This window comes from Plectropomus leopardus, chromosome 11 (assembly GCF_008729295.1).
Source record: "Plectropomus leopardus isolate mb chromosome 11, YSFRI_Pleo_2.0, whole genome shotgun sequence".
Taxonomy (NCBI): Eukaryota; Metazoa; Chordata; class Actinopteri; order Perciformes; family Serranidae; genus Plectropomus; species Plectropomus leopardus.
The window spans coordinates 30,879,342-30,905,926 of NC_056473.1; the positions used below are offsets into that span (position 1 = coordinate 30,879,342).

General features: G+C 36.4%; 2 protein-coding genes across 2 annotated transcripts; both read left to right on the plus strand.

Moving 5' to 3' along the window:
- Nucleotides 1-2,695: 2,695 nt before the first annotated feature.
- Nucleotides 2,696-12,241, plus strand: si:dkey-12e7.4 (uncharacterized protein LOC558132 homolog). The gene is made up of 6 exons (XM_042496717.1): nt 2,696-2,934; nt 4,487-4,538; nt 5,811-5,998; nt 8,379-8,546; nt 9,368-9,478; nt 11,795-12,241. Exons 1-6 carry the CDS (start codon nt 2,782-2,784, stop codon nt 11,906-11,908), a joined length of 786 nt encoding a protein of 261 aa, XP_042352651.1. The 5' UTR covers nt 2,696-2,781; the 3' UTR covers nt 11,909-12,241.
- A 2,108-nt stretch (nt 12,242-14,349) lies between these two features.
- syt19 (synaptotagmin XIX) lies at nt 14,350-25,188 on the plus strand. The gene is given in 13 exon segments (XM_042495537.1): nt 14,350-14,498; nt 14,828-14,877; nt 15,805-16,027; nt 16,134-16,151; nt 16,154-16,200; nt 18,193-18,312; nt 18,913-19,098; nt 22,100-22,249; nt 22,402-22,521; nt 23,405-23,443; nt 23,446-23,518; nt 24,136-24,197; nt 24,199-25,188. Coding segments are annotated over 11 exon segments (1,251 nt in total). The 5' UTR covers nt 14,350-14,498; nt 14,828-14,877; nt 15,805-15,837; the 3' UTR covers nt 24,445-25,188.
- The last annotated feature ends 1,397 nt before the right edge of the window (nt 25,189-26,585 follow it).

Consider the following 26,585-nt stretch of genomic DNA (forward strand, 5'->3'; position numbering starts at 1 on the left):
AGCGACTCGACCAGGCTTTCCTCTTGGTTGAATGTTACACAGCCACAGAGAGTGTGATGCTTAATAAGTTATGTCTTCATCCTGCTGATTTTGCCTGACCTTGGTAATAATTCAAGCAGAGAGGCAGATGTGCAAAGAGATGTGACAAATAACCAGCGGGAACGTCTATAGCAGAGTAAATTGTGCATTTAATTGTAATTGTACTTTAAAGAAATGCCACTGTGCTATCTTGATGAATCACGGCGAAATCAATGCTTAAGACAGGGTTCTTCAATGTTTTTCAAGCCAAGAGTCCCTTTGCTGAACAAGCGACGGAGCAGAGAACTTATTCTACAAAACTGAGCTGAACTTCAGATAATTATCTGAACATTTTTTGGGTTTTGTCTCATTTGCACTTATGTGTAGCTGCTAAGTCAGCAGCAGTTGCAGCAAAGCTAGATGCATTGGCCTCATTCGACACTTTCACTAGTGGTTTCTTATGTCAGTCTCATTCACAAGATTGTCTGTACACTTGGAATAATAATACGGCTAATTGGCCGATGTGTTTTAATGATATAATATATATATACAAGCACATTCCCGAAATCAAATATCAACAAATTTTCATTATCATTTAAAGTAAAAAGAGGAAGTTACCACCTGGTGATTGTCAAACCTCCTATTCATCCCTGTGCCGTGTGAAAAACATGTTTTTATACATTACTTTAAACTGCTTTATATTTGGACACTGTTTTAGCTTCACATTAAAACTGTTCCATATAGTTTCACTCCACAGATTAATGTACAAAAATGTTTCCTGTTGGTAAGAACACTGCAACTTTTGATATTAAATTTAAATTTTCCCCTTAAATTGTAACCCTACACCGGCCATCAGGCTGTAAAATATCTCACATAATCTGGGCTACAAATATGACTGAATCCTTTACTGCATACAGCAGATTTAAAACAGTAAACTATGACATATAACTATCTTGAGATAAGGAATATGAGAGGGGTCCTTGCTTTTTTATGTTTCAAAACTTGAAGTTCACTAACTTTACTCAGAAAAGATTCCTGTTTGGTCGGAGATAATCGCTCTGAAGCAGCTGTTTGAAGTAGCACCAGTCGGACATAAACTCTGGTGGACTGTCCACTTGTGTCTAAAGTAGCAGCAGGACTGGCAAAATGGAAACATCACATTCTGAACTGTCCCTCCGCCCCACTTACTCAGCGGACGGACCAACTGTAATCCCAGGCATTAAGTGACTGTGGATTTTTCTGTGGAGACAATACATCACTATTGTGTACGCTTAGGAGAGCCAGTTAACACTCTGCAGCTTCAGGATCACAGTTCGGCACCGCACATTGTACCACGACCAACCCATCATTTGCTGCTGTGCTGTGTGCCAAAGTAATGTGTTCTGTAAATGGAAGCACTGAAGCCAAATTCCAAATTAACTGACCTGAAGCAGACCAGGGGTATCTGCTGCTCCCAAGCACCAGAAGCTTTAAGAAAATCTGGATTTAGGAGGCTGCCAGAGAAACCATCTGTGTGCTGGGACTGCATAAGCTCTGTCAGCTGTGCTGTCACCCTTATCTCTGCACCTCCATCTTAGCTTCAATATTTAAAAACTAGCTGAATGCAAAAGCAAAGGATGGGGACGCTTCTCTCCTTCACAACATTAGTATTCATGAAATGCAGACTAACTAATCATAAATAATGAATGGATCAGGAAAATCTAACTCTTTTATTAATATTGTCAACATTTAATTCTTAGAAAGTGCCCCTTTTATTTTGTCAAGTAATTTAATAATGATAACACAATGGAAGCAAACACGAGCAAATTATGTGAAGAAAACAGCAATGAATTTTACTATTTTTAGAAGCATTGTCACATGCTGAAGATATACTATGTAGGATTTTCTTACTCATACAGAAGTTAAACACCCTCAGCTGTCACTTATGACCCCACTACAAGTTTGTAGTTTGTGGTAGTACACACACACATACACACACACAAACACACACACACACACACACACACACACACACACACACACACACACAAAATCTTCTTTAACACACCCCAACTAATTTTCAGGTCATTTTCTTGTTCCAAACAGGCTTAATTTCTATTAAAAACTAGAAAGGAAAGAAATGAGCAACTTAACAAGAAACAAATTGGTAAAAAGCTGCAAGAAAATTACCAGAAAATTAGCCAAGAAGGAAAGAAAAATAAATAAATAAATAAATAAATAAATAAGTTTGTTGTGCGTAGCTTTGTATGTATAATTCTATAATTCATAGCCTACATCGTTTCTGGACATTTTTCCCCTTAGAAAAAAATAAAAAATTGTATTTTATTTTGAATAGTTTTGTCTAATATTTCTCTCACCCTTCTGTCATTAAAAAAAAAAACAAACAAACAAAAACAGATTGTTTTATTTTTGACCAATGTCATGTAATTTGCATGTTTTTTCATGTTTTTGAATAGAATTAAACATTTTTCGCTCAGGTTCAAAGGCTCAGATACTTGTGAAATGTGTCTGGATGCAGCAAAAGAAAAACTGTTTTCAAAGGGTTAATATCTAACTGCTGAACTATCGCCCACGCGTGCACCGTGGAGTGGTTTGGTCCAGCTGGTTTGGTCAAGTCCAGTGGAGCAACCCCCCCACCTACCGGGCGAGTCGCGCGACACCTGCAGATTTAGCAAAGCCCTGTCACGAGCACCATCCATCTGCACAGAGAGCTCACGCGCCGCGGGCTGCTGAGTGCAGCGTTTGTTGCAGGTGACACTAACAATGAGCGGGATCGTGAATTTTAAAAACTGCGGCTCTGTGCTGGTGACGGGAGCCAGCCGGGGTCTCGGGCTGCAGATAGTCGACTTCCTCGCGAGTGGAGGTTTCTCACCGGGCAAGATTATCGCCACGGCCAGAGATCCCGCGAGGGCGCAGGTAGGCTACACATCAACACCTACGGAGAGCGTAGCTTTGAAGCTAACAGTAAAATTCATTGTAGTTTGAGCTACGATTAAAAACGACCCGCGACACAGTAAATGTCGCGGTTATTCAGAGATGTTTGATATTTAAGTTCGCGAGAGTTCGTCGACATAAACAAACCTGACGTCACGGCAACATGGCGACGCAGTGAACCGTAAGTACATCAGTGTTTACTGTATGCGGTGTTTAATTCGTTGTGTTTGTGCTGTAAAATGTGCTGAAACAACGTTACAGCGCATAACAACTCTCTGCACCCATGCACACAATTCTGAGTCAGTCCACGTTATTACAACAACAAGCAACAATGGCCGCTGTTTCTCTTCGCTAAGGGACTGTTCGTTACTTGTGAGAAGGGAGGGGGTGGTGCCAAACGGGGGAGGCACTGTACATGTATTTTGTGTTTTTATGAAATATTCTCAAGAATCCATAAGTGGGTTTTAAACGTATGTTTTCTTCAAAAATATGAAAAAATCACAAACTGTGAATTATTATTATTTTGTTATTTACGGTGAAGTGGTGAAAGGGAGAGTCATGTATTTTCTCCCTGTCACTCAGGGAAGCTCAAGACAGAAAAAAAAGTTAATTAATTGGTGTCCAGATTTCAGAACATCATATTCATATCAACATTTCATATACACAGGTGTGTGTGTGTGTATGATATACATTAGGTTAATCACATCTGTTTTACCCTGATTCCATCACATATGTCACATATTTATGTCTCCGTAAGTGGTCGTAGAAGGACACTGACGCATTAATAGTGATACACATCCAGTAACATTCACATAATTAGTCACGTGCTTAAGTAATGCAATCATAAATAACACCTAAATAAGGATTTACTATTGGATTGGCGTATGTAAAGGGGGCAGCTATTCCAACACTTGATGGCATGATAAATGCCTGTCCTGTTGAAAGCATTAGATTTTAGGCAAGTTGACATGATTTGACGTGTCCATCGCTTGGCGTTCTGGTGAAATGACCGAAAAAGTATATATATACTATATGTATTTCTTTCTTTCTATTACCCGATTATTTAATTTATGCACATATAATTTTAGCTTTTTTTCTCTGTTTTTCTCTTCTCTTTTTGTCCTTTTACTATTTGCACCGTGGGCATGGAGAGAAAAGCAATTTCAATTCCTGTATGTCTATCAAACATGTCAGAATTGACATAAAGATGACGTCAAACCCCGTCAACTGGCTTGATATTGGCCACACATACATAAGTTGTTGCATGCATGCTTTTGGTGCTTTTCCTGTGTGTGGATGCACTGGGATGCATTAGTGTCCGACTTGCAGTGGACTGAAGCATACACCACCTGCTGTAATGCTTTTAATCTGGTTTAATGGAGAAATCATCTACTTCTGCACGACACTGAGCTGACTGAAGTTAGCGGGTAGCGTAGCTTACGGTTGATGAACTAACGTCAAGACAAAGGGCGCCACTGTTCCCCCACTGGTTATTTACAAATGAACAATGACATGATGTGGTTCTGACCTACAGAAACTTCAGGAGCTGGCACAGAAACATCCCAACATCCACATCATCACTTTGGGTAAGATGGAGAATTACAGTGGTGTGTGTGTGTGTGTGTGTGTGTGTGTGTGTGTGTGTGTGTGTGTAAACAAACAATGTCACAATATATAAAATTAGGCCTACTGTAATAGTTTTTTTTGCATGTGTAAAAAATTAACATAAACACAAAACCCTCACTTAGCAACATGAGCGCCTGTAGAATGTAGATGTGAATTACTCATTTTAAATGTAAAAGATTATTTATACACATTAAGCACCAAGAAACAAAAATTCCTCAATTTAAACCGGCCAACATCTTACAGCACAACTACATGAACTCATGCAAGTTTAAGCTTAAAAGCATGTAGAGTAACGAATAGGTGTCAGATAGATAGATAGACAGACAGATAGACAGATAAATAGACGGATACTTTATTGATTCCCGCAGGGAAATTCATGTATCCTGCAGCTCAAAAACCACATAACAGTTAATAAATAAATAAAATCAAAGATGATAAAAAAACACACTGGGAAAAGGGTTTATTTTTTAATAAATAAATAATTATGTCATTTTCTGTATTTAAGTAAGAATACTAAGCAGTGTAAATATAGAAGAAACAAATGTGCATTGTCCAAAAACAGTAACGGTCAGTAACTTTTATCAAATTCTTGACATGATATTGATATTGACATATTTGATATTGAAGTCCAGAAGTTTATAAATTAATTCAAATCAATGAATACATTTGAAAAGGTAACTTCCTCAAACAAAATACACAAAAGTGGAATGAAGATTGAATCATGTCCATTTTTTTTTGACCCAGCAGGGACAACATTAAATGGAAAAAAATCTGATATACAGGAAAATATACTGTATAATTGAAAACAATACAGAATGTCTGAGAGCCTTGCATATTTTGAATTGTCCCCTGCTGCTTGAATTTTGTGTTTTTCTTTATCTAAATGAACACCAGAACTTATAGATAAAACGATAATGATGATGTTAATGATATTGATAATAATAATAATAATGATGTTTATTATTATAAATTTATAAATTAAATTAATAAAAATGGATAACAGTGCAAAGTATAGTAATAGATAAAAATAAAAATGATAAAATTATATATCATTTAGTAAAACAGACTAAAATTTATAAATATATATTTGGAAATAAATAGTCAATAAATAAAAAAATTGTTTAAGTTCAATTCAAAGCCAGACTAAAAAAAACTACGTTCATATTGTGTTTTCTTTCTTCCATTTTGATCAGCTTTCGGTGATTTGCAGTGTTGATGTGTCTTTTTACCAGATGTAGTGAAGCAGGAGAGTATCGAGAAGTCAGTGGAAGACGTGGAGCGGCTGGTACAAGAAGACGGTCTCAACTGTCTGATCAACAATGCCGGGATCAACGTGGTGGCCGACTTTCACACCGTCACCGCAGAGAAGATGATAGAAAACTTCCATACTAATACTGTGGCTCCTCTAATGATCACCAAGGTAAAGATGATTGTACGATCATTTTTCTATATTGTGAGCTTCCTGTCTGCTCGGGAGTTGCGGATTAGCTACTCAGTGACAAAAAAAGTTTTGTTTGCATTTTCTTCAGCTCTCGCTTCACCAGGTAGCGAAATAAAAAAGAAAAGAAGCTACTCTTCTGTTTGGTTCAGACACCAGGAGCAGGACCTGCAAGTTTCTAATTTCTTGAACTCTGCAAACTAAAACAAAAGGATGACCTTGATGGACAGAAGTAACAAAAACCCTCAGCACCGGGGCAGGCTGTGTTTCATAAATATTAATTGAAAGTCTGGTTTCAGTTGGCCCCAGAGCACAGGGCGGACTGCAGAGCAGCACGCTGTGCTGGTAAAAATTCGGCTGCTGATCGAGAACGTGTCAGCAGGGCATTTGCTTGCTGACAGACAATTTGCTCCAACTGAAGGACAGTGTCTCGAACTACAAACAGGCCAGACTGCTGCCGAATTGTGCAATAAAGGGGGCCGCCTGTAATAAATCGCATAAAGTAGAAACTTGCCGCTTCGCCCTTACTGGACTGAGACTTTAAAACATGCTTTACTCACATACTAAGGTGAAAGAATGAGTTGATTATTGGATTAGTTCAGATGGAAAAGATTCAGACTACTCATAATATTATATCTGGCAGTATTGTAATAGCCTGTTGGCACATTATACAGAGTGTTAGAACAGGAAACACAGGAAAACTAAAAAGAAAAAAGAATTCTCTGGAAATAAATTGTGTGTCATTGAGAGTGTTAACCCTTAGGGTCTGTTTGCACATTTACAGGCTTTTCATTATTCATTAAAAAAAACTACTTTGCATGTAGTATATTGAAAATAAATAATTTTTTGTGTTTTTTTTTTTCTCCAAAAAAACATACCATCATCGTGACAAAAACCTGGCATTTAAGGGTTTAAAATTCTGAAAATTAATGAATATTTGATATTTATGATAAGGACTGATGTAAGTTTAATAATAATATAATAATTTTTAGAGCCTGATTTTGAAAAGTGCATTTTGTGTGTAAAGTGGTATGAGTGTGAGTATTTGACACAGCACAAAAAAATGTATAAAAACTAATTATAACATGTAGTATGTTGAAAATAATTCTTTTTTTTTTTTTTAAATCTAAAAACATAGTGGCATCATGAGAAAAAAACCCCCAATTTAAAGGGCTAACATTTTGAAAATTAAATGAATATTTGATATTTGGGACTAATATTGATTAGTAAAGTACTTCAGTGAAAGTAGGCAAATAATAGCATGTATACTATTTTTGAAAGCTTGATTTTGAAAAGCGCATTGTGTGTGCAGGGCGAGTCGAGTGTGCAATACTAAAGCGAGCCCTAAGGGTTAACTGTGTGTTTCAAAGGCATCTGTGTATTGTGAACATAACAGAGCAAAATAAGAATTAAAATTATAATTCCTTATAAATACAAGCACTACGAGCGGTCAGTGGCGGGTGTACAAAAGATCGGAGCTACTAATATATCGATGAATGCTGGAATAGATGTAAATTTCCGTCCGTGAACACTTTACACACACATTGTTTGTGCTCAGGTTTTATGAATGAGACCAAATATGTTGCGGTATATTTCAGTCATTACAATAAGAGGCTTCACCGCATGTTGCCAGTTTATTAGGCACATCTAGCTAAAATAAATGAACTTTAATACAACAGTCCTGCAATAAACGTTATGATGTTGAGTTTTTGTTTAACTGTCTAATAGAGGTGTTGACAGTACTTTTGAGGATTTAGTTTGTGGTGCTGATGATCTGTATTGTGTAATACTGACATGTTTTTCTGTTATTTAGTCAACAGTCATAGAAATAAATGGTGTGGACAAAGTAATAGAAATGCAATACCGTGTTTATAATGTTTCATCACAGAAAAATCTAAATGGAGAATAAAAGCAATTTCCTTGTAAAATGCACATGCGACCACCAGAGGGCACTGCTGTTATTCCTCCAAACACATACAGTGAGAAGTGTGTTTTAAATCTGTTTAGGTAGGTGTGCTATAAGATGTTGACTGGTATTTATATTTAGAGTTTTCCTAAAATTTAAGATTTGTTATTGCGATAATTTCTTAAAATTGTATCTATAGATCTGTGCTCTTCATGTTTCAAATGCAAATGTACTGGTAGTTTTGTTATTAATATTATACATTATTTGCATTATTAATGGTATTATTAAAGTCATGACATAAAAATTTAGTCATAGTTCAGACTAATCACTCACCAATAGATTTTGAAGATTCAGGAAGCTCTGATGCAGTATAGGTGACGTCTTCTGCTTTTGGCTCCATCTGATGAAAACCCTGTACAGTCGGTTGATGTGTTTTTTTTCTCTCCCCACTAAAAGGCCTTCCTGCCTCTGATGAAGAAAGCTGCGTCCAGAGGAGGAGCAGCGGGGAGCATGAGCATCCAGAGGGCAGCAGTTATTAACATGACCTCTCTGCTGGGCTCTGTGGAGCTCAACTGGGGGGAACGGGCCAACAACTTCAAATGGTACCCTTATAGGACGTCCAAGGTAATGTTAACGTTGGGTTTTTGTATTTGCTTGATAACAATTAATAATGATAAAAAGTACAAGACTGTTGAGGCATGTGACGTAGAATAACTTTATTATGGCTACAGAAAGGGAGCTTAGGCTGGGTATTGCATTTGTGACCTGGTAAGTAATTAGAAAGTAATAAGAAAAAGAAAGCAGAAAGAAAATAAATTCATAAGTGCTCCTCTGATTAAACGTTTAACAACAATAGATTTTAAGATAAATGTGAATTATCACTTGTATTTCACACGCACATTTCAGAAAAAAAAAAAGGCAAACTCCATGCTTGCGATAAATTTGTCTTTAATTATGATTATATTTTATGATATATATTTTTTGGTAATGTATTTTATATATGGATTATATATTTTAATTTATTTCATATTTATGTTTGATAGAAATGTATTTTATATATTATTATATATATATTTTTAAATTTATTTTTTAGATTTATATTTAAAAGAAATTTGTGTTCAATAACAATAATATTTGATAATATATATTTTTTTAAATTTAGATTTAAAAGAAATATTTTTAGGCTAATATAAATCTTTGGTGAGATATCATCTTGAATTTGAACAGTTGTTGTGGTGTCCTTATAAATTAAAATAAGTAGAAAACATAAGTATTTACATACATAAGTACATACATACATACATAAGTAGAGAATGTTCAGAGGAGAGTTACTGAACTAATTCCAGGTCTGAAAGATAAACATGAGGACAGTTAAGAAAATAACTTTTACAAACAGGAGACACAGAGGTGACATGATGTCTTATATAGTAACTTGTTTCTCTCAGAGTGCCCTAAACATGGTGAGTCGCTGTATGGCTGTAGACCTGGAGCCTGATGGGATACTCTGTATGGCTATACATCCCGGCTGGGTCCGCACTGACATGGGAGGGTCTGAGGTGAGCGTCTGCTCTGTCCCACTCTGCTCTGTCCCACTCTGTCCCACTCTGTCCCAGTCTGTCCCAGTCTCATAGGAAATCCCTTAAAAGAGTTGTGATTACCAAAAACTGAACAAATTTGAATGTCTTTTCGTACTCTGGGCCTTTTTTTTATTTATTTTTTTTTTTAAAATGAATTAGTGAGAAAAATGTTTTAGACATAGTTTTAAAATGTATCAGCTGTTACGGTTTTTAGAATGAGTGTCCTAAGTGATACAAAGGGATCATTATCAGAGATGAGAGTAAGTCACACATGTGCAAGTCACAAGCAAGTCTCAGGTCTTAAGGTCTGTCCACACCAAGAACTATAACCTTAACTAAAAAAAATACACATTATAACTATAACAACAACGAAAGTGGCAAACGATATCATTTTGATCACTCCAAGAGCAATTTATGAACAATAGAAATACTAACAGCCAATCAGAATCTGTCTTATTTAGACGTCACATCTAACATAAATCCTGACATCTACTTTGGATCACAAGATGTATGTTTTTATGTTGAAAAAGATGTATGAAGCTGTGGACTATTTTACTGTTTGTTTTGTTTTTATTCCTGTGAATTTAGTCATAGATTAGATTATTAGTCTCCCTGATTGTACCAGATTCTGGCCAGCAGGTGGTGGTGTTGACTGCTATCAGGAGAAGAAGAGGAAAGAAAAAACTTCCACATGTTGATTTAAAAAAAACATCACCTTAATATGATGATTTATTGGCTACATACAAATTTTGAATTTAGATCTAAATCTCTGAATTTAAAATGTTAAGTTTGGGTGTCATCAGTATTTTTATGGGTGTGCTGAGAGAGGACATGGAGATAGTTGGAGTCAGAAAAGAAGATGCAAAGAACAGGGAGAGCTGGAGGAGGTTGATTTGCAGTGGTGTCCCCAAAAATGCTGAAAGGAGAAGAAGAAGAGTGTCATCGGTATTTTTCAGGGACATTTTTCTATAAAATAAAGTACTTACAACATCAGCTTATCATTTAGGGTTTAGGAACAAACTTTAACATGGTATAATAACTCAGTCACTGATATTAACGGCTATATTACCATTTGTTGGGCTGCAGATTACACAAAAAGTAATTTGACCTGAGACATTCAAGCCAAACAGTCTCTGACACTGACAGGGTCTCTGAGGTTGGTTTTGTCTTTACTGTCCTCTTTTATGACCGCCAGAATGTCGACAAACTGATGTTGACTTATACCAAAGTAGGAATGAAACTTGTCTTCAAAAGATGACAGCTCTCATAATAGAAATTTTGATTCTCCCGATTCCTGTCGTCTTTGAAGAATTTCATTTGTTTGTTTCTCCTCAAACTCCTCGCAGCGTACGGCAGTGGCAGCTCATTGCATATGTCTTCGTGGAGTGTATACCGCATGCTTTGTGCTGCTGTTTACAGAAAGTTATCGCTTATCAGTATGGATGCTCATATTGTTATCGTCATGGATATGGTTATAGTTATAATGCTGAGTGTGGACGGACCTTAAGTTACACGTGCGAGTCTCAAGTCTTAACCTTTAAGTCGCAAGCAAGTCTCAGGACACTGTGGTGAGAATCAAGCAAGTCAAGTTGAGTCTTTGCTAAAATTTAAGTAAGTTGAATCAAGTCATACTCACAAACTCATGAAGACAAAATAAATAAACTGCCCCTGTGGTGAAATGTAACTAAAAGTATTTCATGGGGCACTGTAAGTACAAATCTGACTCTTTTCTTTTTATGCCACAGTTTCTTTACACTCTGCTACATTTATCTGACAGCTCTGGCTACTTTACACATTAAGGTTTTTGCACACAAGTAGTAGTAGTAGTAGTAGTAGTAGTAGTAGTAGTAGTAGTAGTAGTAGTAAATCTAATAAGTAGTCAACTAATAAACTGACAGAAAATGAATTGCCAACAATTTTATAACCACTTAAGTAATTTTTTAAATGCAGTACATGTCATTGCTCCAGCTTTCAAAAGAATACAAATATCAGAAAAGAAAATGTAACTTCTTAGTATCTAGAAAAAATTTAATATTGAATAAAAAAAAAGTAAATTCCTTTAAAGTCCTCTGCCTCAATTTATAAGTCAAGTCTCGAGTCATGATTACCAAGTCAAAGTCCAGTCCAATCATTCATCACTGTTAGTCAAGCAAGTCTCAAGTCCTCAAATTTGCAACTTGTGTCGGACTTGAGTCATTTCGTGTGACTCAGGTCCCTTGCCTCTGATCATTTTATGATGTTTCTTTGAAATGTATCTGAAATGTTAATTTTCTGTGTTTATCCGTCTCTTTCCAGGCTCCACTGAGTCCAGAGGAGAGCGTTTCTGCTATCTTGTCTGTGATTGGTGGACTGACTGAAAAGGATCATGGCTCATTTCTGAACTTCACAGGAGAGGTGTTGCCGTGGTGACCCTGATTATTATATAACGGATCCTAATGGCCATTCAGCCACAGCTATGCAAAGATAAACATATCAGCGACTCAGAGTGCACAGCGTTAAATCTTAGTTAAGTTCTACCTTTTAATAGAAATCGTGCATTTTCCACCTGGATGCGACGTCATTACAGGAGAGCTACAGGGTTCAGTTTAGTTATGAAGAGATTACTTGAGTATTCAAGTACTGTAGAAGATGTGCTGTTTGTTGTAGCTTGTTTTTAGGCTGCATTATACATGCAGTACGCTGTTAGGGAAGTGCAGCTTGAACTTGTTGCAAAAATAAAAAAAATATGTGTTTACATGTAAACACACACATTTCTTTCATTTAATCAAACTCACTGTTCCAGACAAACGGACAAGGTGTGTGTGTGTGTGTGTGTGTGTGTGTGTGTGTGTGTGTGTGTGTGTTTGAAAACTTCTTTTTCTCTTGATCTCTTATATAAAAACAGTGTTTTAAATGCTATTTTGAGGTTGTTACTGTTTAGAGCTTTTTAGCAGCGATAACTTAAACGTGGCAACAGCATTTTTGTTTTTGTTTGTCTTTTGTTTTCTGAAACTGAAAATGTGTTTTGCCATTTTAGGGACCTTATTTGTTGAGTTATTAAGATTCATAAGAATTATATCTTTATATTATATTTATGCATTTATAAGTGAGCTTATTAATGAAAATGTGACGTGAGAGAGCGTTTAATAACTGTTATACCAAATGGTTTTTTTTTTTTTTTTTTCCAGTTTTTTTGTGTTTAATCTGTAAGTTTACAGGATTTGAATTTCAATCCTTATTAATGTATCCACCCTCCGTTCCTGGTATATAAAATACTGTGGTGTGCACAAACGAACAAGCAAGCAAGTCACTACAAGAATTAAAATGTACTTTTTCTTTTTCCATCATTTTTGATGATGACAGCAGTATTGAAATATCCCTTATGATATATATGTATGTATACATTGCAAATGTATTTGTTTTGCACGTTTTGCAGTTTACTGTCTCTATATTTTATATGTTAAAAAGTGGTAGCCACTGATGGTAACCAAAAGACCAAAAACAGTGGCTTTGATTATTGTCCAGCCCTGTGAGATAATATGTTTTCAGCTGTGTAGCTGCTTTTGTCATGAACTGTGAGATTATTAGAAGATGCTGCGACACAGTCTCACAGAAAAACCCGTGGAATGGACACATGGGCATGAAATGTGTTTCAGTTTCGTACTGGCATCACAAAAAAATAATGCCATTACAGTTTAGTTTATTACAAACAGTTGCGGTTTTTTTATTGTGAAATAGTCACAGTTTGGTTAGGTTTAGGGAACAAAAATACTAAAGATAGTGGTTTCGGCTAAATTGGGCGTAAGTGACGCATATTTGCACACATAGTGACAGGAAGTACCTAAATATAATACTTGTTGTAGTTGTGTAAAGTTATGTAAGTCCTGGTTGAAAGTCATTTTTTGTTTGACCCCCCATACACTTTACACTGGCATTGCTTTCATGTTGCCGGCATGTATTTTAACACAATGCATTAAGAGCTGTGTCCATTTCTTATATTTCTTTAAAAATCACATACTGCTATGAGAATGGGCAGCTAAAAGATATTTATTTTCTCACAGTTTTTAAGGAGATCATGTCAAACAGGGAAGTTAAGTCAAAATGTTTTTCTTCCTCATTCTTGGAAAGGCGAGCTTAGTCTGTAACGTTACCTGACCGTATCTTTGCCTTCCAGCAGGGTGACTTGACATGTTTTTATTGTTAAAGACCTATTTTTAGGTGAATTTTCTGTTTCCCCTTGTGTGTCTGTCTTTCAACAGGCAGTCCTGCAAAATAAAAGGTGACGAGTCTGCGAGATAATGACAACAATGAAAAGCTTATAAGGTAAATGCCATGTAAAGTCATTGTCCTGTCTTGCCTGGTGGCACTCGAGCTGTTAAAGTTGTGAGAGAGTCGAGTGTGTCTTATCACCGTCCTTTTACTGCACCTGTAGCTCCAGCTGGTTTGGGTACAGCTGGATGATAAAACAGAGGTAAAGTTGAATGTTTCAAACCTCCTAACAGTTTGTGATCGGATTATTACTTTAAAGTGCTTTAGAAATGCTGACCTTGGCACATAGTGGAGAAACATGCAAACATGCAGAACACATTTTGGGAAGCAGACCTGTAGAGGGATTTTGAAGAAAAGGAGACCTGTATATCAGGTCATGTTAAGCTCCCTAAAATGTCATTTAAATCTAAGCAACCAGTTTGCCCAGAGAGGTGTGCAGGAAGTCATGTGCTGGGTGTGTGTATGTATGTGTGTGTGCGTGTGTGTGCGTACGTGTATGTGTGTGTGTGTGCGTACGTGTGTGTGTGTGTGTGTGTGTGTGTGTGTATGTGGACAGTAAGAGGAGAGAGAGAGAGTTTGCCTCGAGAGTCCAAACCAGGAGGAACAGTTATATGATACGTTGTTGCTTTGAATTTCTCAGTCTAACTACTTATTTTGTTTCTGTGGACGAGCTCTGCATGGATTTACAGCACAAGAAGAAACTTGCATTTCTGAAGGAAAAACATGCCTTGAGTTTTATCACTTGCTACAGGTAATTGTGTCTGCATGTTATTGAAGTCCTGACTTTGTCTTTGACTTTCACCAGTCTTTAAAAAAAAAAAAGAGAGAATTGTCACTATTGTAGCTGCTTTGTTGAAAGGGGGTTACGCAAACTTTCTTTGTTTAAATACAAATACTACTCTCAACTTTTTTAGGTTTTTCCTTGCAAGGTTCATCTTGTTTTGCATGCAATGTGAGCAGGACAAGTGCTATTTGACTAAATTGATAGGAGATAATCATGTTTTTCTGACTACGCCACGGCTGAACCAGTTTTCTTTACCTCAAAGATTAATCCAACTATTGAAGTATGTTCATTTTCAGGAGTGTGGACATTTTGACCTGATCACCTGGGCTCTTTTCTAGGAAAACAGGTATGTAATTGTATCATTTTTGTAGCTGTAATCAAATAAAGCAATAATAACAATATATGAAGGTAATAGAAATGGAAATGACCTACACACACACTCTCTCTCTCTCACACACACACACACACACACACACATATATATATATATATATATATATATATATATATTGTCAGAGGCAGAACTGGCATAAATATGCAAGTTGATCCACTGACTGACTTACCTCAAACTCAGGTCAATCCAGGACTCATTTAGTGCTGTTTGGCCTGCAGGCCTAAAAACACAGGTTTTACCATAACATAAAAAATGGTTCAAACCGTGACAGTTTTTGGCGTGAGAAAGCATGAACAACACCAGGATCCTGAAACTGAAGCAAACTGAATATATTCATCATTTCTTTTATTATCTACACCTGTGCTTTTCATATCTTGAGATTTTGAAATTATTTGAAGACTTTGGCTGTGATCTTGATCCATTTTTACCAGAGTGCCCCAAATGTCTCTGTCCAAACAGTATCTTCAAATATGTTTTATTGTTACTATCTATCCGTTTTACATCTCTCATCTCCTGGAAAATTTTGCCAAATGACAGGAGGCCAGGGGGCAGTGAGAAAAGTCTCACATTTCTAGGACATTTCTAGGACTTTAGGACATTAGGGATTTAGCTAGGACCTCTGTCTGGGGGTGTGAGTAATCCTCCATTTGGCACTTTTCTTGATAAACAAGCTCTATTTTTATGCTGTTTTATGCACTCTTAAGTATTCTTAAAGTACAAAAACTAATTCTCAGTGTGAATCACTATTTTTATTGTGAATTTGAAATTGTTGAGGGGGCCACCCGACACGCTATCGAGGGCCAGATTTGGCCTGTGGGCTGTAAATTGAGTATAAATGATTTACAATATGTTCCCCTCACATGGTTTGTTGCACTGCAGAGGCATGTGTAAGCCACATGGAGTTGGAGAATCATGGTCACGCTGATGGACCATCAGGGGCTGCAGTCGGCCGCTGGAGAGCTGAGTATGCCGTTCTCAGACACGGTCAAGTACTGCATCCTGGGCATCTCGGTCACCCTCCTCCTGTTGGCGCTGGGCATCTTGGTGTGGCAGGCTTTCAGATGCTGCACAAAGACAAACACATACACCTTGCAAGATACCTGTGAGTAAATTACGATACCAAACAGTACAACATATTTTGCTGACGCTTGGTGACTGACCAAGAGAGTAATTACCAAATGCAAACTTGTGTCTAATTTCTTTTGTAGTGAACAATGATCTTCTGTATGAAAAGTCAGACCAGCAGGAAATCACTTAGGAGCTCCAAGTACTAGGGTAAGAGGAAATGCAATAAAGAGGTGTGGAAAGAACAAAACTTTTCATTTAAACTTATTTTCTTATGACCATATGTCAAATGATCTATGGCCATATTGTATCAGGTGTCCCAGAGTTAAAAGCAGCACCTGGACTGTTCAACATAAAGGTAGATTTATTAGTCATTATTAAGGAAAGTTTAAAAACCAAAATTATAATTTGTTCTTAATCCTGCTACATCTTTGGAGTTGGGAGGATGAGCTGATTAAAATATTGCTTCTGATGGCATCATACAGTTCTTGCAGTGCATTGCAGAGTAAAAACTGAAGCAGAGCCACAGTTTGCGACCTTTGAGGAAGCTGCAGGGCGCCCCAGGATGTGTGTTTCAGTGAGGTGGATTTGAACTGTGAAAACTGACTTATGAAAACACATTCAGTGTTACATTACATTACATTAGTGTTACAGTGTTTTACATTCAGTTTCAAGCCAATGCTATTAATTACACTATCTGCAGGTACTAGTCTCTTTACATGCATGACTAGTTTGTTTTTGAGATGCGGATTTGAAATGCGATTGGTTTGTCTAAATGTTTTGACTGTACAAGGAGGCGGTGTAAGGTTATAATTGCTTTGAAAAAGAATTATGGACAGAAAAACAAACTATGTAAAAAAAAAAACCCAACTATATATGGTAAATAAGATCTGTAGGGACACAAAATCAAGAAAGTCTTCTTGGAAAATGTAGATTTACTTAGGGTGTGATCTGCCAGTTCATTATTTTAAATAAGTACAACATGACTTCAGACACTAAGACATTTTGATATGACCTGTTCATAGAGATGAAAAAAAGTCAGTCAGCCTCTTGCTGAGTCTTAAGAAAACCTTTAGTGTACATTTCTCTCCTGACTTGGATGTGTTTAGCAGCATTATTCATATTTCTGTGAGAGGAGTCAGGTTGGGTGAGGTTTCTCTGTTGATTTTATGCTCCACACTACACGTGAACTGTGTTTGAGAAGTCACTTTTTATTTGGACAGCCTCCTGTTTCCCTTCCTATCACCTGATCTGACTTGTGTTAGTAAAGCCGTACTGAGAGTAGAAACAGTTTGTAGCTTGTACAGCGTTAAGACAGGATTAAAGTTGAATTTAGGGACAAAGTAGAGTTGGCTGATAAAGTGGGACAAGGACTGCACTGCCATCAGGTCGGGGTTAATTTCAAAATTATAGGAGCACTTATTAGGGTTTGTACAGTCACAAAAAAAACTTGGAAAAGTCCCGGAATAGCAATTCCCACACCTGAATAGGTTTTGGAAAACTAAATATACCCTGAACTTTTTATAAAAATCATGACATTTTCTTTCACAAACCTGTATAATAACAACACACAATGTGTTTAACAACTATCATAATCGAAAGTTTCTGGCTGTGATAAATAGTGTAATTTTTAGTGATTTTTAAAGAAAAATATCTTCCTTTTAAAGGCATAAAAAGGCATTTTTTTCTTTAAAATTGCCAAGAAATTTTTTTTTTAAAAAAAGAAAACAGAGCATGTTTTTTGATGGTCATTTTGTGAATGTATCATCTTTAAAATTTGCCTTAAAGTCCTTGAAAAATCATGTAAAAGTCATGGAAATTTATTAGTAAAATGTGTATGACTTTTCAACCTTGGTTTGGTATAACCAAAATCTACAGCCTTACAAATCAAACATCTTTGACATAGTGAGAATTGAATCATAAATTTCTCAAATATTTTATTAGTTTCTACTTTTTAATTTCATTTTATTTGTAAAATATTACACTATATTATTCCTGTTATTTTGTCCAGACCCAGTAATGTGTGGAGATGCTTCAAGTAGGCAACATTGCCTGTGTACATAAAGATTTAACTTAACAAAAAAAGAGTTGGGACTTGTCACAAGTCAAATAAAATCTGCAGGTGCGGTACTGTAGTTGTTTATTAGAAAAAGAAAGAAGAAAGAGAGATAGAAACGGCCTGTATGTCTTCGTGATCCCCAGGTGGAGGACGTCAGCACAGAGGTCCGCAGGCTGAGTCACTGTCTGTGTCAGGCCTCAGCGCCCTCCTCAGGATCCAGCCAGACGGACGGGGACATAGGGGAGCCAGCCAGCATCAAAAAGGTAGCGTTACATGACTTTAAAATCCTGTCATTATTTGACAATTATTAATTAATAATTTTTGTTTGTCTTTTTATTATCTTTATCTAATGGTGTGTGCTCCTCTCATCTTCTAAAACCCATTCAGGGTTCCCTTATCAATCAATCAATCAATCAACCAAAAAATCAGACTTTATTTATATAGCACTTTTAATACAAGCAAAACTGTAACACAAAGTGCTTTATACAATAAAACCAAAACCAAAAAAACAATGTTTAAAATAATAACAATAACAACAACAATAATAATAATAGTATAGCTGGATTAGGCGGTCTGCATGTGCTCCTAGTTGCCGCGCCGGCCTCCCTCTGTGTTTACGGATAGACATTGTTTGTCCCTTATGGGGGAAGGGGTGTTGCAAAACAGGTCGGGCATTTTAAAAAATGTAAACATTGAGGGAGGATTTGACTTTAATTTTGGCTTTGGTTGGGGACATACAACTTAAAAAGGTACTATTTCATATTTACTTTAGAGAGAATACACAGTGCATTTCACATTTTCAAACAATATCAACAGCATCATTATGTGCTTGGTGTCTTCTCTAACACCTCGTCTTTTACCAGGTGGATGGATCTCTACGTTTCTCTGTTTATTATGACCAGCTGCAGTCCCAGCTGGTGGTCACCATCCTGCAGGTGGAGGGACTTCTGGAGGACAGCCAGACACGCAGCTTCCAGCCATTTGTGAAGCTCAGACTCATGTGGGCAGGTTCAGACGGAGCTGAAGTGGAGGACAACACAGATGATGAGGTAGTTTTGCCCTTATTAGTTAACACACAGGCTATAATATGTCACTGACTGAGTCAATCAAGTGTCAGCCACAGAAATGACTGCATCTTATTTTGGGAAATATACCACTATTCTTTTCTCCTTTTATGCTTTTGTAAAAAAAAAAAAAAAAAAAATTGTCAGCACTGAGTACATTTACATAATGTGTTAGAAAAAAGTCGAATTATTGTGTTATTTTGACCAAAACTGGACTTTTAAAACACATATAATGATATGGCAGCTCAGTCGGACTTTAATTGGACAAGATGTTAAGCACGACCTGCTAGTCCCCGAGCCAGCCTCCCTCAGTGGTAGAGATAGGGACTGTTTGTTAATAGGGTCAGGCATTAAAAAAAAAAAAAAAGTAAGCACAGAAGAGAGACCTGTGTTATTAATTTTGTCTTAGGTGAGGAAAATACAACGTGAAAATGTAGTATTTTATATTTATTTTAAATAGAAAAGTCACACCCCAGTCACCTCCCTCCTCTGAAAAATAATTAAAAACTCCCACAACACCGGCACTAAAGCGACGTGATGTAGTGCTGTGAACGGAGCCGCTGTGCCACCTAAAAATATCAATATCATAGACTGTATAAATGATATAGGTTTATTGCAACTAGCTGAAAGTGGACATAGCTCAACCTGCCATGGTGGAGTCGGACATATTTCGTCAATAAATCAGTTCTCCCCCAGTTCCTGTATACTGGGACAGTTAAATGGCCTAATCGAGCAATAACAGTAGCTCAACTAAACTGTGCATGTAAACGTACTGAGTGTCCTTCAGATTCGAAGCCTTGGAGCAGTGTCTCTGTACTGTGTAAAAGCGTGTTATAAACCACATGCTTAAACTACAGGGAGTGCAGAATTATTAGGCAAGTTGTATTTTTGAGGATTAATTTTATTATTGAACAACAACCATGTTCTTAATGAACCCAAAAGACTCATTAATATCAAAGCTGAATATTTTTGGAAGTTGGAGTGGGGCTTTTTTAGTTTTAGCTATTTTAGGAGGATATCTGTGTGTGCAGGTGATTATTACTGTGCATAATTATTAGGCAACTTAACAAAAAACAAATATATACCCATTTCAATTATTTATTTTCACCAGGGAAACCAATATAACAGCTCAACATTCACAAATATACATTTCTGACATTCAAAAACAAATCAGTGACCAATATAGCCACCTTTCTTTGCAAGGACACTCAAAAGCCTGCCATCCATGGATTCTGTCAGTGTTTTGATCTGTTCACGATCAACATTGCGTGCAGCAGCAACCACAGCCTCCCAGACACTGTTCAGAGAGGTGTACTGTTTTCCCTCCTTGTAAATCTCACATTTGATGAGGGACCACAGGTTCTCTATGGGGTTCAGATCAGGTGAACAAGGAGGCCATGTCATTAGTTTTTCTTCTTTTAGACCCTTTCTTGCCAGCCACGCTGTGGAGTACTTGGATGTGTGTGATGGAGCATTGTCCTGCATGAAAATCATGGATGCGGACTTCTTCCTGTACCACTGCTTGAAGAAGGTGTCTTCCAGAAACTGGCAGTAGGACTGGGAGTTGAGCTTGACTCCATTCTCAACCCGAAAAGGCCCCACAAGCTCATCTTTGATGATACCAGCCCATACCAGTACCCCACCTCCACCTTGCTGGCGTCTGAGTCGGACTGGAGCTCTCTGCCCTTTACCGATCCAGCCACGGGCCCATCCATCTGGCCCATCAAGACTCACTCTCATTTCATCAGTCCATAAAACCTTAGAAAAATCAGTCTTGAGATATTTCTTGGCCCAGTCTTGACGTTTCAGCTTGTGTGTCTTGTTCAGTGGTGGTCATTTTTCAGCCTTTCTTACCTTGGCCATGTCTCTGAGTATTGCACACCTTGTGCTTTTGGGCACTCCAGTGATGTTGCAGCTCTGAAATATGGCAAAACTGGTGGCAAGTGGCATCTTGGCAGCTGCACGCTTGACTTTTCTCAGTTCATGGGCAGTTATTTTGCGCCTTGGTTTTTCCACACGCTACTTGCGATCCTGTTGACTATTTTGAATGAAACGCTTGATTGTTCGATGATCACGCTTCAGAAGCTTGGCAATTTTAAGAGTGCTGCATCCCTCTGCAAGATATCTCACTATTTTTGACTTTTCGGAGCCTGTCAAGTCCCTCTTCTGACCCATTTTGCCAAAGGAAAGGAAGTTGCCTAATAATTATGCACACCTGATATAGGGTGTTGATGTCATTAGACCACACCCCTTCTCATTACAGAGATGCACATCACCTGATATGCTTAATTGGTAGTGGGCTTTCGAGCCTATACAGCTTGGAGTAAGACAACATGCATAAAGAGGATGATGTGGTCAAAATACTCATTTGCCTAATAATTCTGCACTCACTGTATGGAACAGCCTTAATGTGGAGCTAAAGCAATGTCCAGACATAAACCAGTTTAAAATATAACATTTTATAATATATCATATAATTTTATAATTATATAATTTTAAATTTTATATAATATAAATAAATGTATAAAAACATGATTTTCACGAGATGCAGGGATGAAAAAGAGGTTTGACAATCACTAGGTGTTTTACAGGGTTACTGTTTATTTAGTATTTATTTTTTCCTAGTTTATCTTTCTCTTTTTCTGTGAATAATAATGAAAAATTGTAGACATTTGATTTTGAGTGTGTGGGTGTATGTATATATTTAATCAATTGTAGTATAAGTTTAAATTAATGAGGAAGCTGGTTAGTTAAAATTCAGTGATTTATGGAGAAGGTGAGATTAAATAATTTTTTTGTTCTTCTCACTCCTTTTTGAATATGTAAACCAAGTCATCATTTCTTTTGCTTTATGTTTTTCACTGTCTGTAAAAGATATTATTTTTTTGTCTGTCTGCTTTTGTTTAATAGTTTCTCTATTTCCTTTTTTCCATTTTCAAAATAAATCAAATCAAAATCAAAAATCGAACTGCTGTGACCCTCTCAGAGCGAAGGGACGGCGCCTGTCCTGTGGACGGTGCTGCAGGAGTGGCGGACTCGCGTTGTGAAAGGCAGCTTTAACCCTTTGTATGGAGACCAGTTCAGCTGTATTCTGCAAGATGATAAAGAGCTTCATCACATCAATCTGCGGATGGAGGTCCTGTAGTAAAACACACCCATTTCTCACATTCAGTATCTGTCAAATCATAGGAAATTATTCTGTCAGTTGAAAAAAAGGATCTAAATAGAGGGGAAGGAGTGTTTACTTCTGGAAGTAAAACTGTGTGTCTGTTGTATGTCTGTGTGCAGGTGAGGGACTTTGATAAATTCTCGCGGCACACAGTGTTAGGAGAGGTGAGGGTTCCTCTAGGGCAGCTCAACATCTCCTACCCTCTGGAGCTACAAGAAGATCTGAGGATGCCCCAGAAGGTACAGTAAGACATCATGCTTATTGCCTCACATGCTGCCTCACATGCTCCTGTCCAGCCAAAAATCTCACATACCCCCTGCAGTACTCCAGAGTACCACTAGGGGTGCCCCTGCCCCCATTTAAGAACCACTGGTGTCAAGTATGTTTACATGATTATAAAAGTAAACGAGTTAATAAACTGTTATGCTCCCAGTCTGTTTTTGTTTTCCAAATGTATTATTTGTTTAGAAGAATTAGAATTAGATTATTATAATTTAACTCTTGAACATACAGAACATAATTTTAAAATATTGAGGGAAAGAGTTTAAGGGAAAGACATTACACTATAATAATATAATAATTATATTATTATATTGTTATTTAAATAAGTGATGAGGCATTTGCAGAATAGAGGGAAGACAACTTGATTCTTAGAGTAGAAAAAGTACCAAACAGAATAGTAAAATTACCATTATGTTAAGTATTTGTGTACCTGCTCGTGGGGAACATTTCTTTTTGGGATTGAGTCTTGATTTATTTATTTCCTTTTTTATTTTATTTATATATTTATTTTTTAAAAATTTGGGGTTAATTGTTATATATATGATTATTCCTTTTACACTCATTTTTTGCTTGAAAATGTCATTATTAAGTAATAATCGAAGATTGATTTCTTAAATTTTCAGTAAATCCCACCTTCACCCCTGAGTTACAAAAGAAAGGACTCTGTGAATGAACTCTATCTTTTGAATTACAAGCATACTGTAGCAATTAATTTTATTACTTGCTGCTTACTATTATTTCACATATAAATACACACATATTACCTGTTGAATGCTGTTATTTATGGTGCTAAGAAACATATTTTGTGCTTAAATGTTATTCCTCCCTCTCTCTGGACAGGATCTCGTGGGAGAGGTGCTTCTGTCTTTAAAGTTTCTTCCCCCACCTCTCAGAGGCTTGAGGTTGGATTGCTAAAGGTCAGAACGGTCGGCCCAGAAATACGTTCAGATGCAGGTAAATAACAAACACCTCTATCACCTGATAATGTGTAAATTTCCTTAAAATGTAAAAACGCCTAAAAAAAAAAAAGAAGAAAAAAAAATGTAATAATAACCAATAATGTAATAACTTGAACAATAATGTAATAAAATGTCCTGACTCACTTTGTGAAATATTTGTTTTTAGGTAAGTGCAAATTGTGTTACATTTTTAGGCATTACAACTTTTTCAGTAAATTATTACATTATTGGATGCTACAAAAACCTTTATAATCTGTTGAAAAAATGTCCCACTATAACAATAACCCAACATGATGTGTGTTTTTTTCATGTTTACCTTTTCCTCTCTTCTGTTTTATTGCATAATTATTTCTGTCCTCATCTGCCTGTCCCCTCTTATTTCTACTTTTATTATAGCCTATATATATACTTTTATTATAGCCTTTAGATATATATCCACTTAAGGGTTTTCTGAGATTCCCCTGCATGTTGCCTTTCCTTAAAATATATAATATTGTAGTTTTTAATATGTACTAAATAAATCAAATTACAAAAGCAAAGTTACAAACATTCAACTGTCATATAAATATACATCACATACAGATCCCAATTTGCCTGTTTTGTGTTGTACAGCCTTGTACGCCAGAATCAGTGTGCAGTGCAACCAGTGCAAGCTGAGGTACCAAAAAACCTCTGCAGTGGGCCCGCTGTCTGGTGACCATCTTCAATGAGGTCCTCATGTTCTCCCTGCCAGAGTTTCCTCTGGAGCGGTGTAAAATACTGGTTTATGTGTATGAGACTCACACGACAAGAAAATCAGCCAAACAACTGATCGGACAGTTGACTGTGGGGAAGGAGATGAGTTCAGAAGACGAGCACTGGAGCTTAATGATGCGCTCAGTCCGCCAGCCAATAGCAAAGTGGCATGGCCTGCTGATCTGACATGAATCCCATAAATACTCTCCTGCACTTCCTAGATGTTGGTACCTGGTTTTACGTCCCTGAAAGCGGCGGAGCATGATTATCCGGCTGTAGCCGAATCTGCAGCTGCTGAGCTGCAGGCCTAACATGGACTCCTGTGCTTGATGACACTAGTGGTAGTTACTCAGTCTACTTGTGTCTCTTATCCAACTTTTTAGCTCCAAATCTCATCATATTGAAAGAGTTCTTATGATCTGATACTTGCCTTTTTTCTGATGATTGGTTTAGTTTTGCACTCATTTGTTGCTGTTGTTTGTGTTACTGTTATAGTTATCTTTAAGATGTGCTGCTCTTTAGTGCATGTTGTAAAACTCAGATAATTCTGCATTATTAAATCTTTGTATTGCAAGTCTGAATGTTCCAAAAAACAAACAAACAAACAAACAAACAAAAAAAAACAAAAACAAAAATAAACTGTAAATAAATAATAACTTATGGCTTTTGTTTAAGAGAAACCAAAACATATGAAATAATAAATAAATATTCCCAAGGATAGGCAAAACAAAACATACTATTCATGTAATAAGTGGTCAACTTGTAATAATAATAATAATTATTATAGATTTTATTTATAATGCACTTTACATTTAGCAAAATCTCAAAGTGCCACAGACACGGTATAGGGACAGTAGAATAAAAACATTAAAAAACAAGGCAAAAACTAAGAGCAGATATAAAACAAATTTAAAATTTAAAAAAAAAAAAAAAAAAAACAGTGCATAAGATTAGGCAAAAGAGAGAAGCAAACATGAAATAAAAAGCTTACAGTTCTGGTTCTGGTGGAGAAGCGGTGAACAACCAGCACCAGCATGCTCTCCCCACAACTTGTATTTATTTATTGTTAGAAATGCTCTGCTCACACTTACAGTTAAACTTGCAACACCTAATTTTAATTGTTAGTTTTAGGCTGAAAGGTGTTTTTGTCTTTTGAGACTCATCACTGGCTGTACTAAAGCGATTTCCTGCATTGATTTCATATCAGGCCTCTGACACCATCTGCTGGTTTGAAAATTCATTTTGTGAAATACATTTGCTTTTATCCTGTGAGCAGTCAGTAACTGAATCAGGATTGGAAGTGATGGTAAATAATAGTTTTTTTTTTTTTTTTTTTTATAATTTCACAATATGGATCTTTTCTTGTTACCGAATTTGTGATTTGGTCTAATAAATGTAATAAAACAATAAATTTCCATTTCAAGATAATCCAAATGTTTAAAATCTGAATTGAACTGTCAATAATTCCAGGATTGCTTAATTACAGAAACACTTTTCTATTTATTGGAAGTTTTTACCACAGTGGGATAAAAAAGGATTTTATTACTAATAGCAGTTATTATTATTATTATTATTATTATTATTATTATTATTATTATTATTATTATTATTATTATTATTTCTACACTAAATTTAATGATGACATTTTTCAGCATTTTTTTTTAAGACACCATTATTTCAGACCCTCAGCAGGCTGTTACAGTACTGCAGAGGTCTGTATTTCGGTAGTGCGTGATGGTAAGGGCACACTCAACTACTCAACTAGAAATGTTAAATTTGTAACTACTATTAATGTCAGCATCATGTTGTTTATTTCGACCTTTTTTTTCTTTTAAATTTTAATTATTTTAGAATGTGTAAGCCTACGTAATTATTTTTCTATCACTATTTTAACGTTAGCTAGTTAGCTACACTGAGTTAGTAGCTAGATAGCTAGGTTAAGTAAATGGCTAAATAGCAATGTTAAGTTCATAACTATTATTAATGTCTGTATCATGTTGTTTGTTTCGACCTTTTTTTTTTTTTTTAAAGCTTTTATTTTAATCATTTTAGAAATAGTTTTCCTACCTGATTATTTTTACATTACTTTCATTTTAGCTAGCTAGCTACTAGCTCGACCTTGCGAACTAGCTAAAATGAAAAGCTAGCAGGCTACATAGCTAGCTAGGCTAAGTTAGTTGCTGGCTAGCTACTAAAAACGTCTCTATATGTGGGACAAGAGACCATGAAAGGGACAAAAGATAGAAATGCTGCACTGCTCCAGTGGTGTTTTACTACTTGTGAAAGGCACATGAATGCCAGTTTGAAAACACATGAAAAGCGCCAAC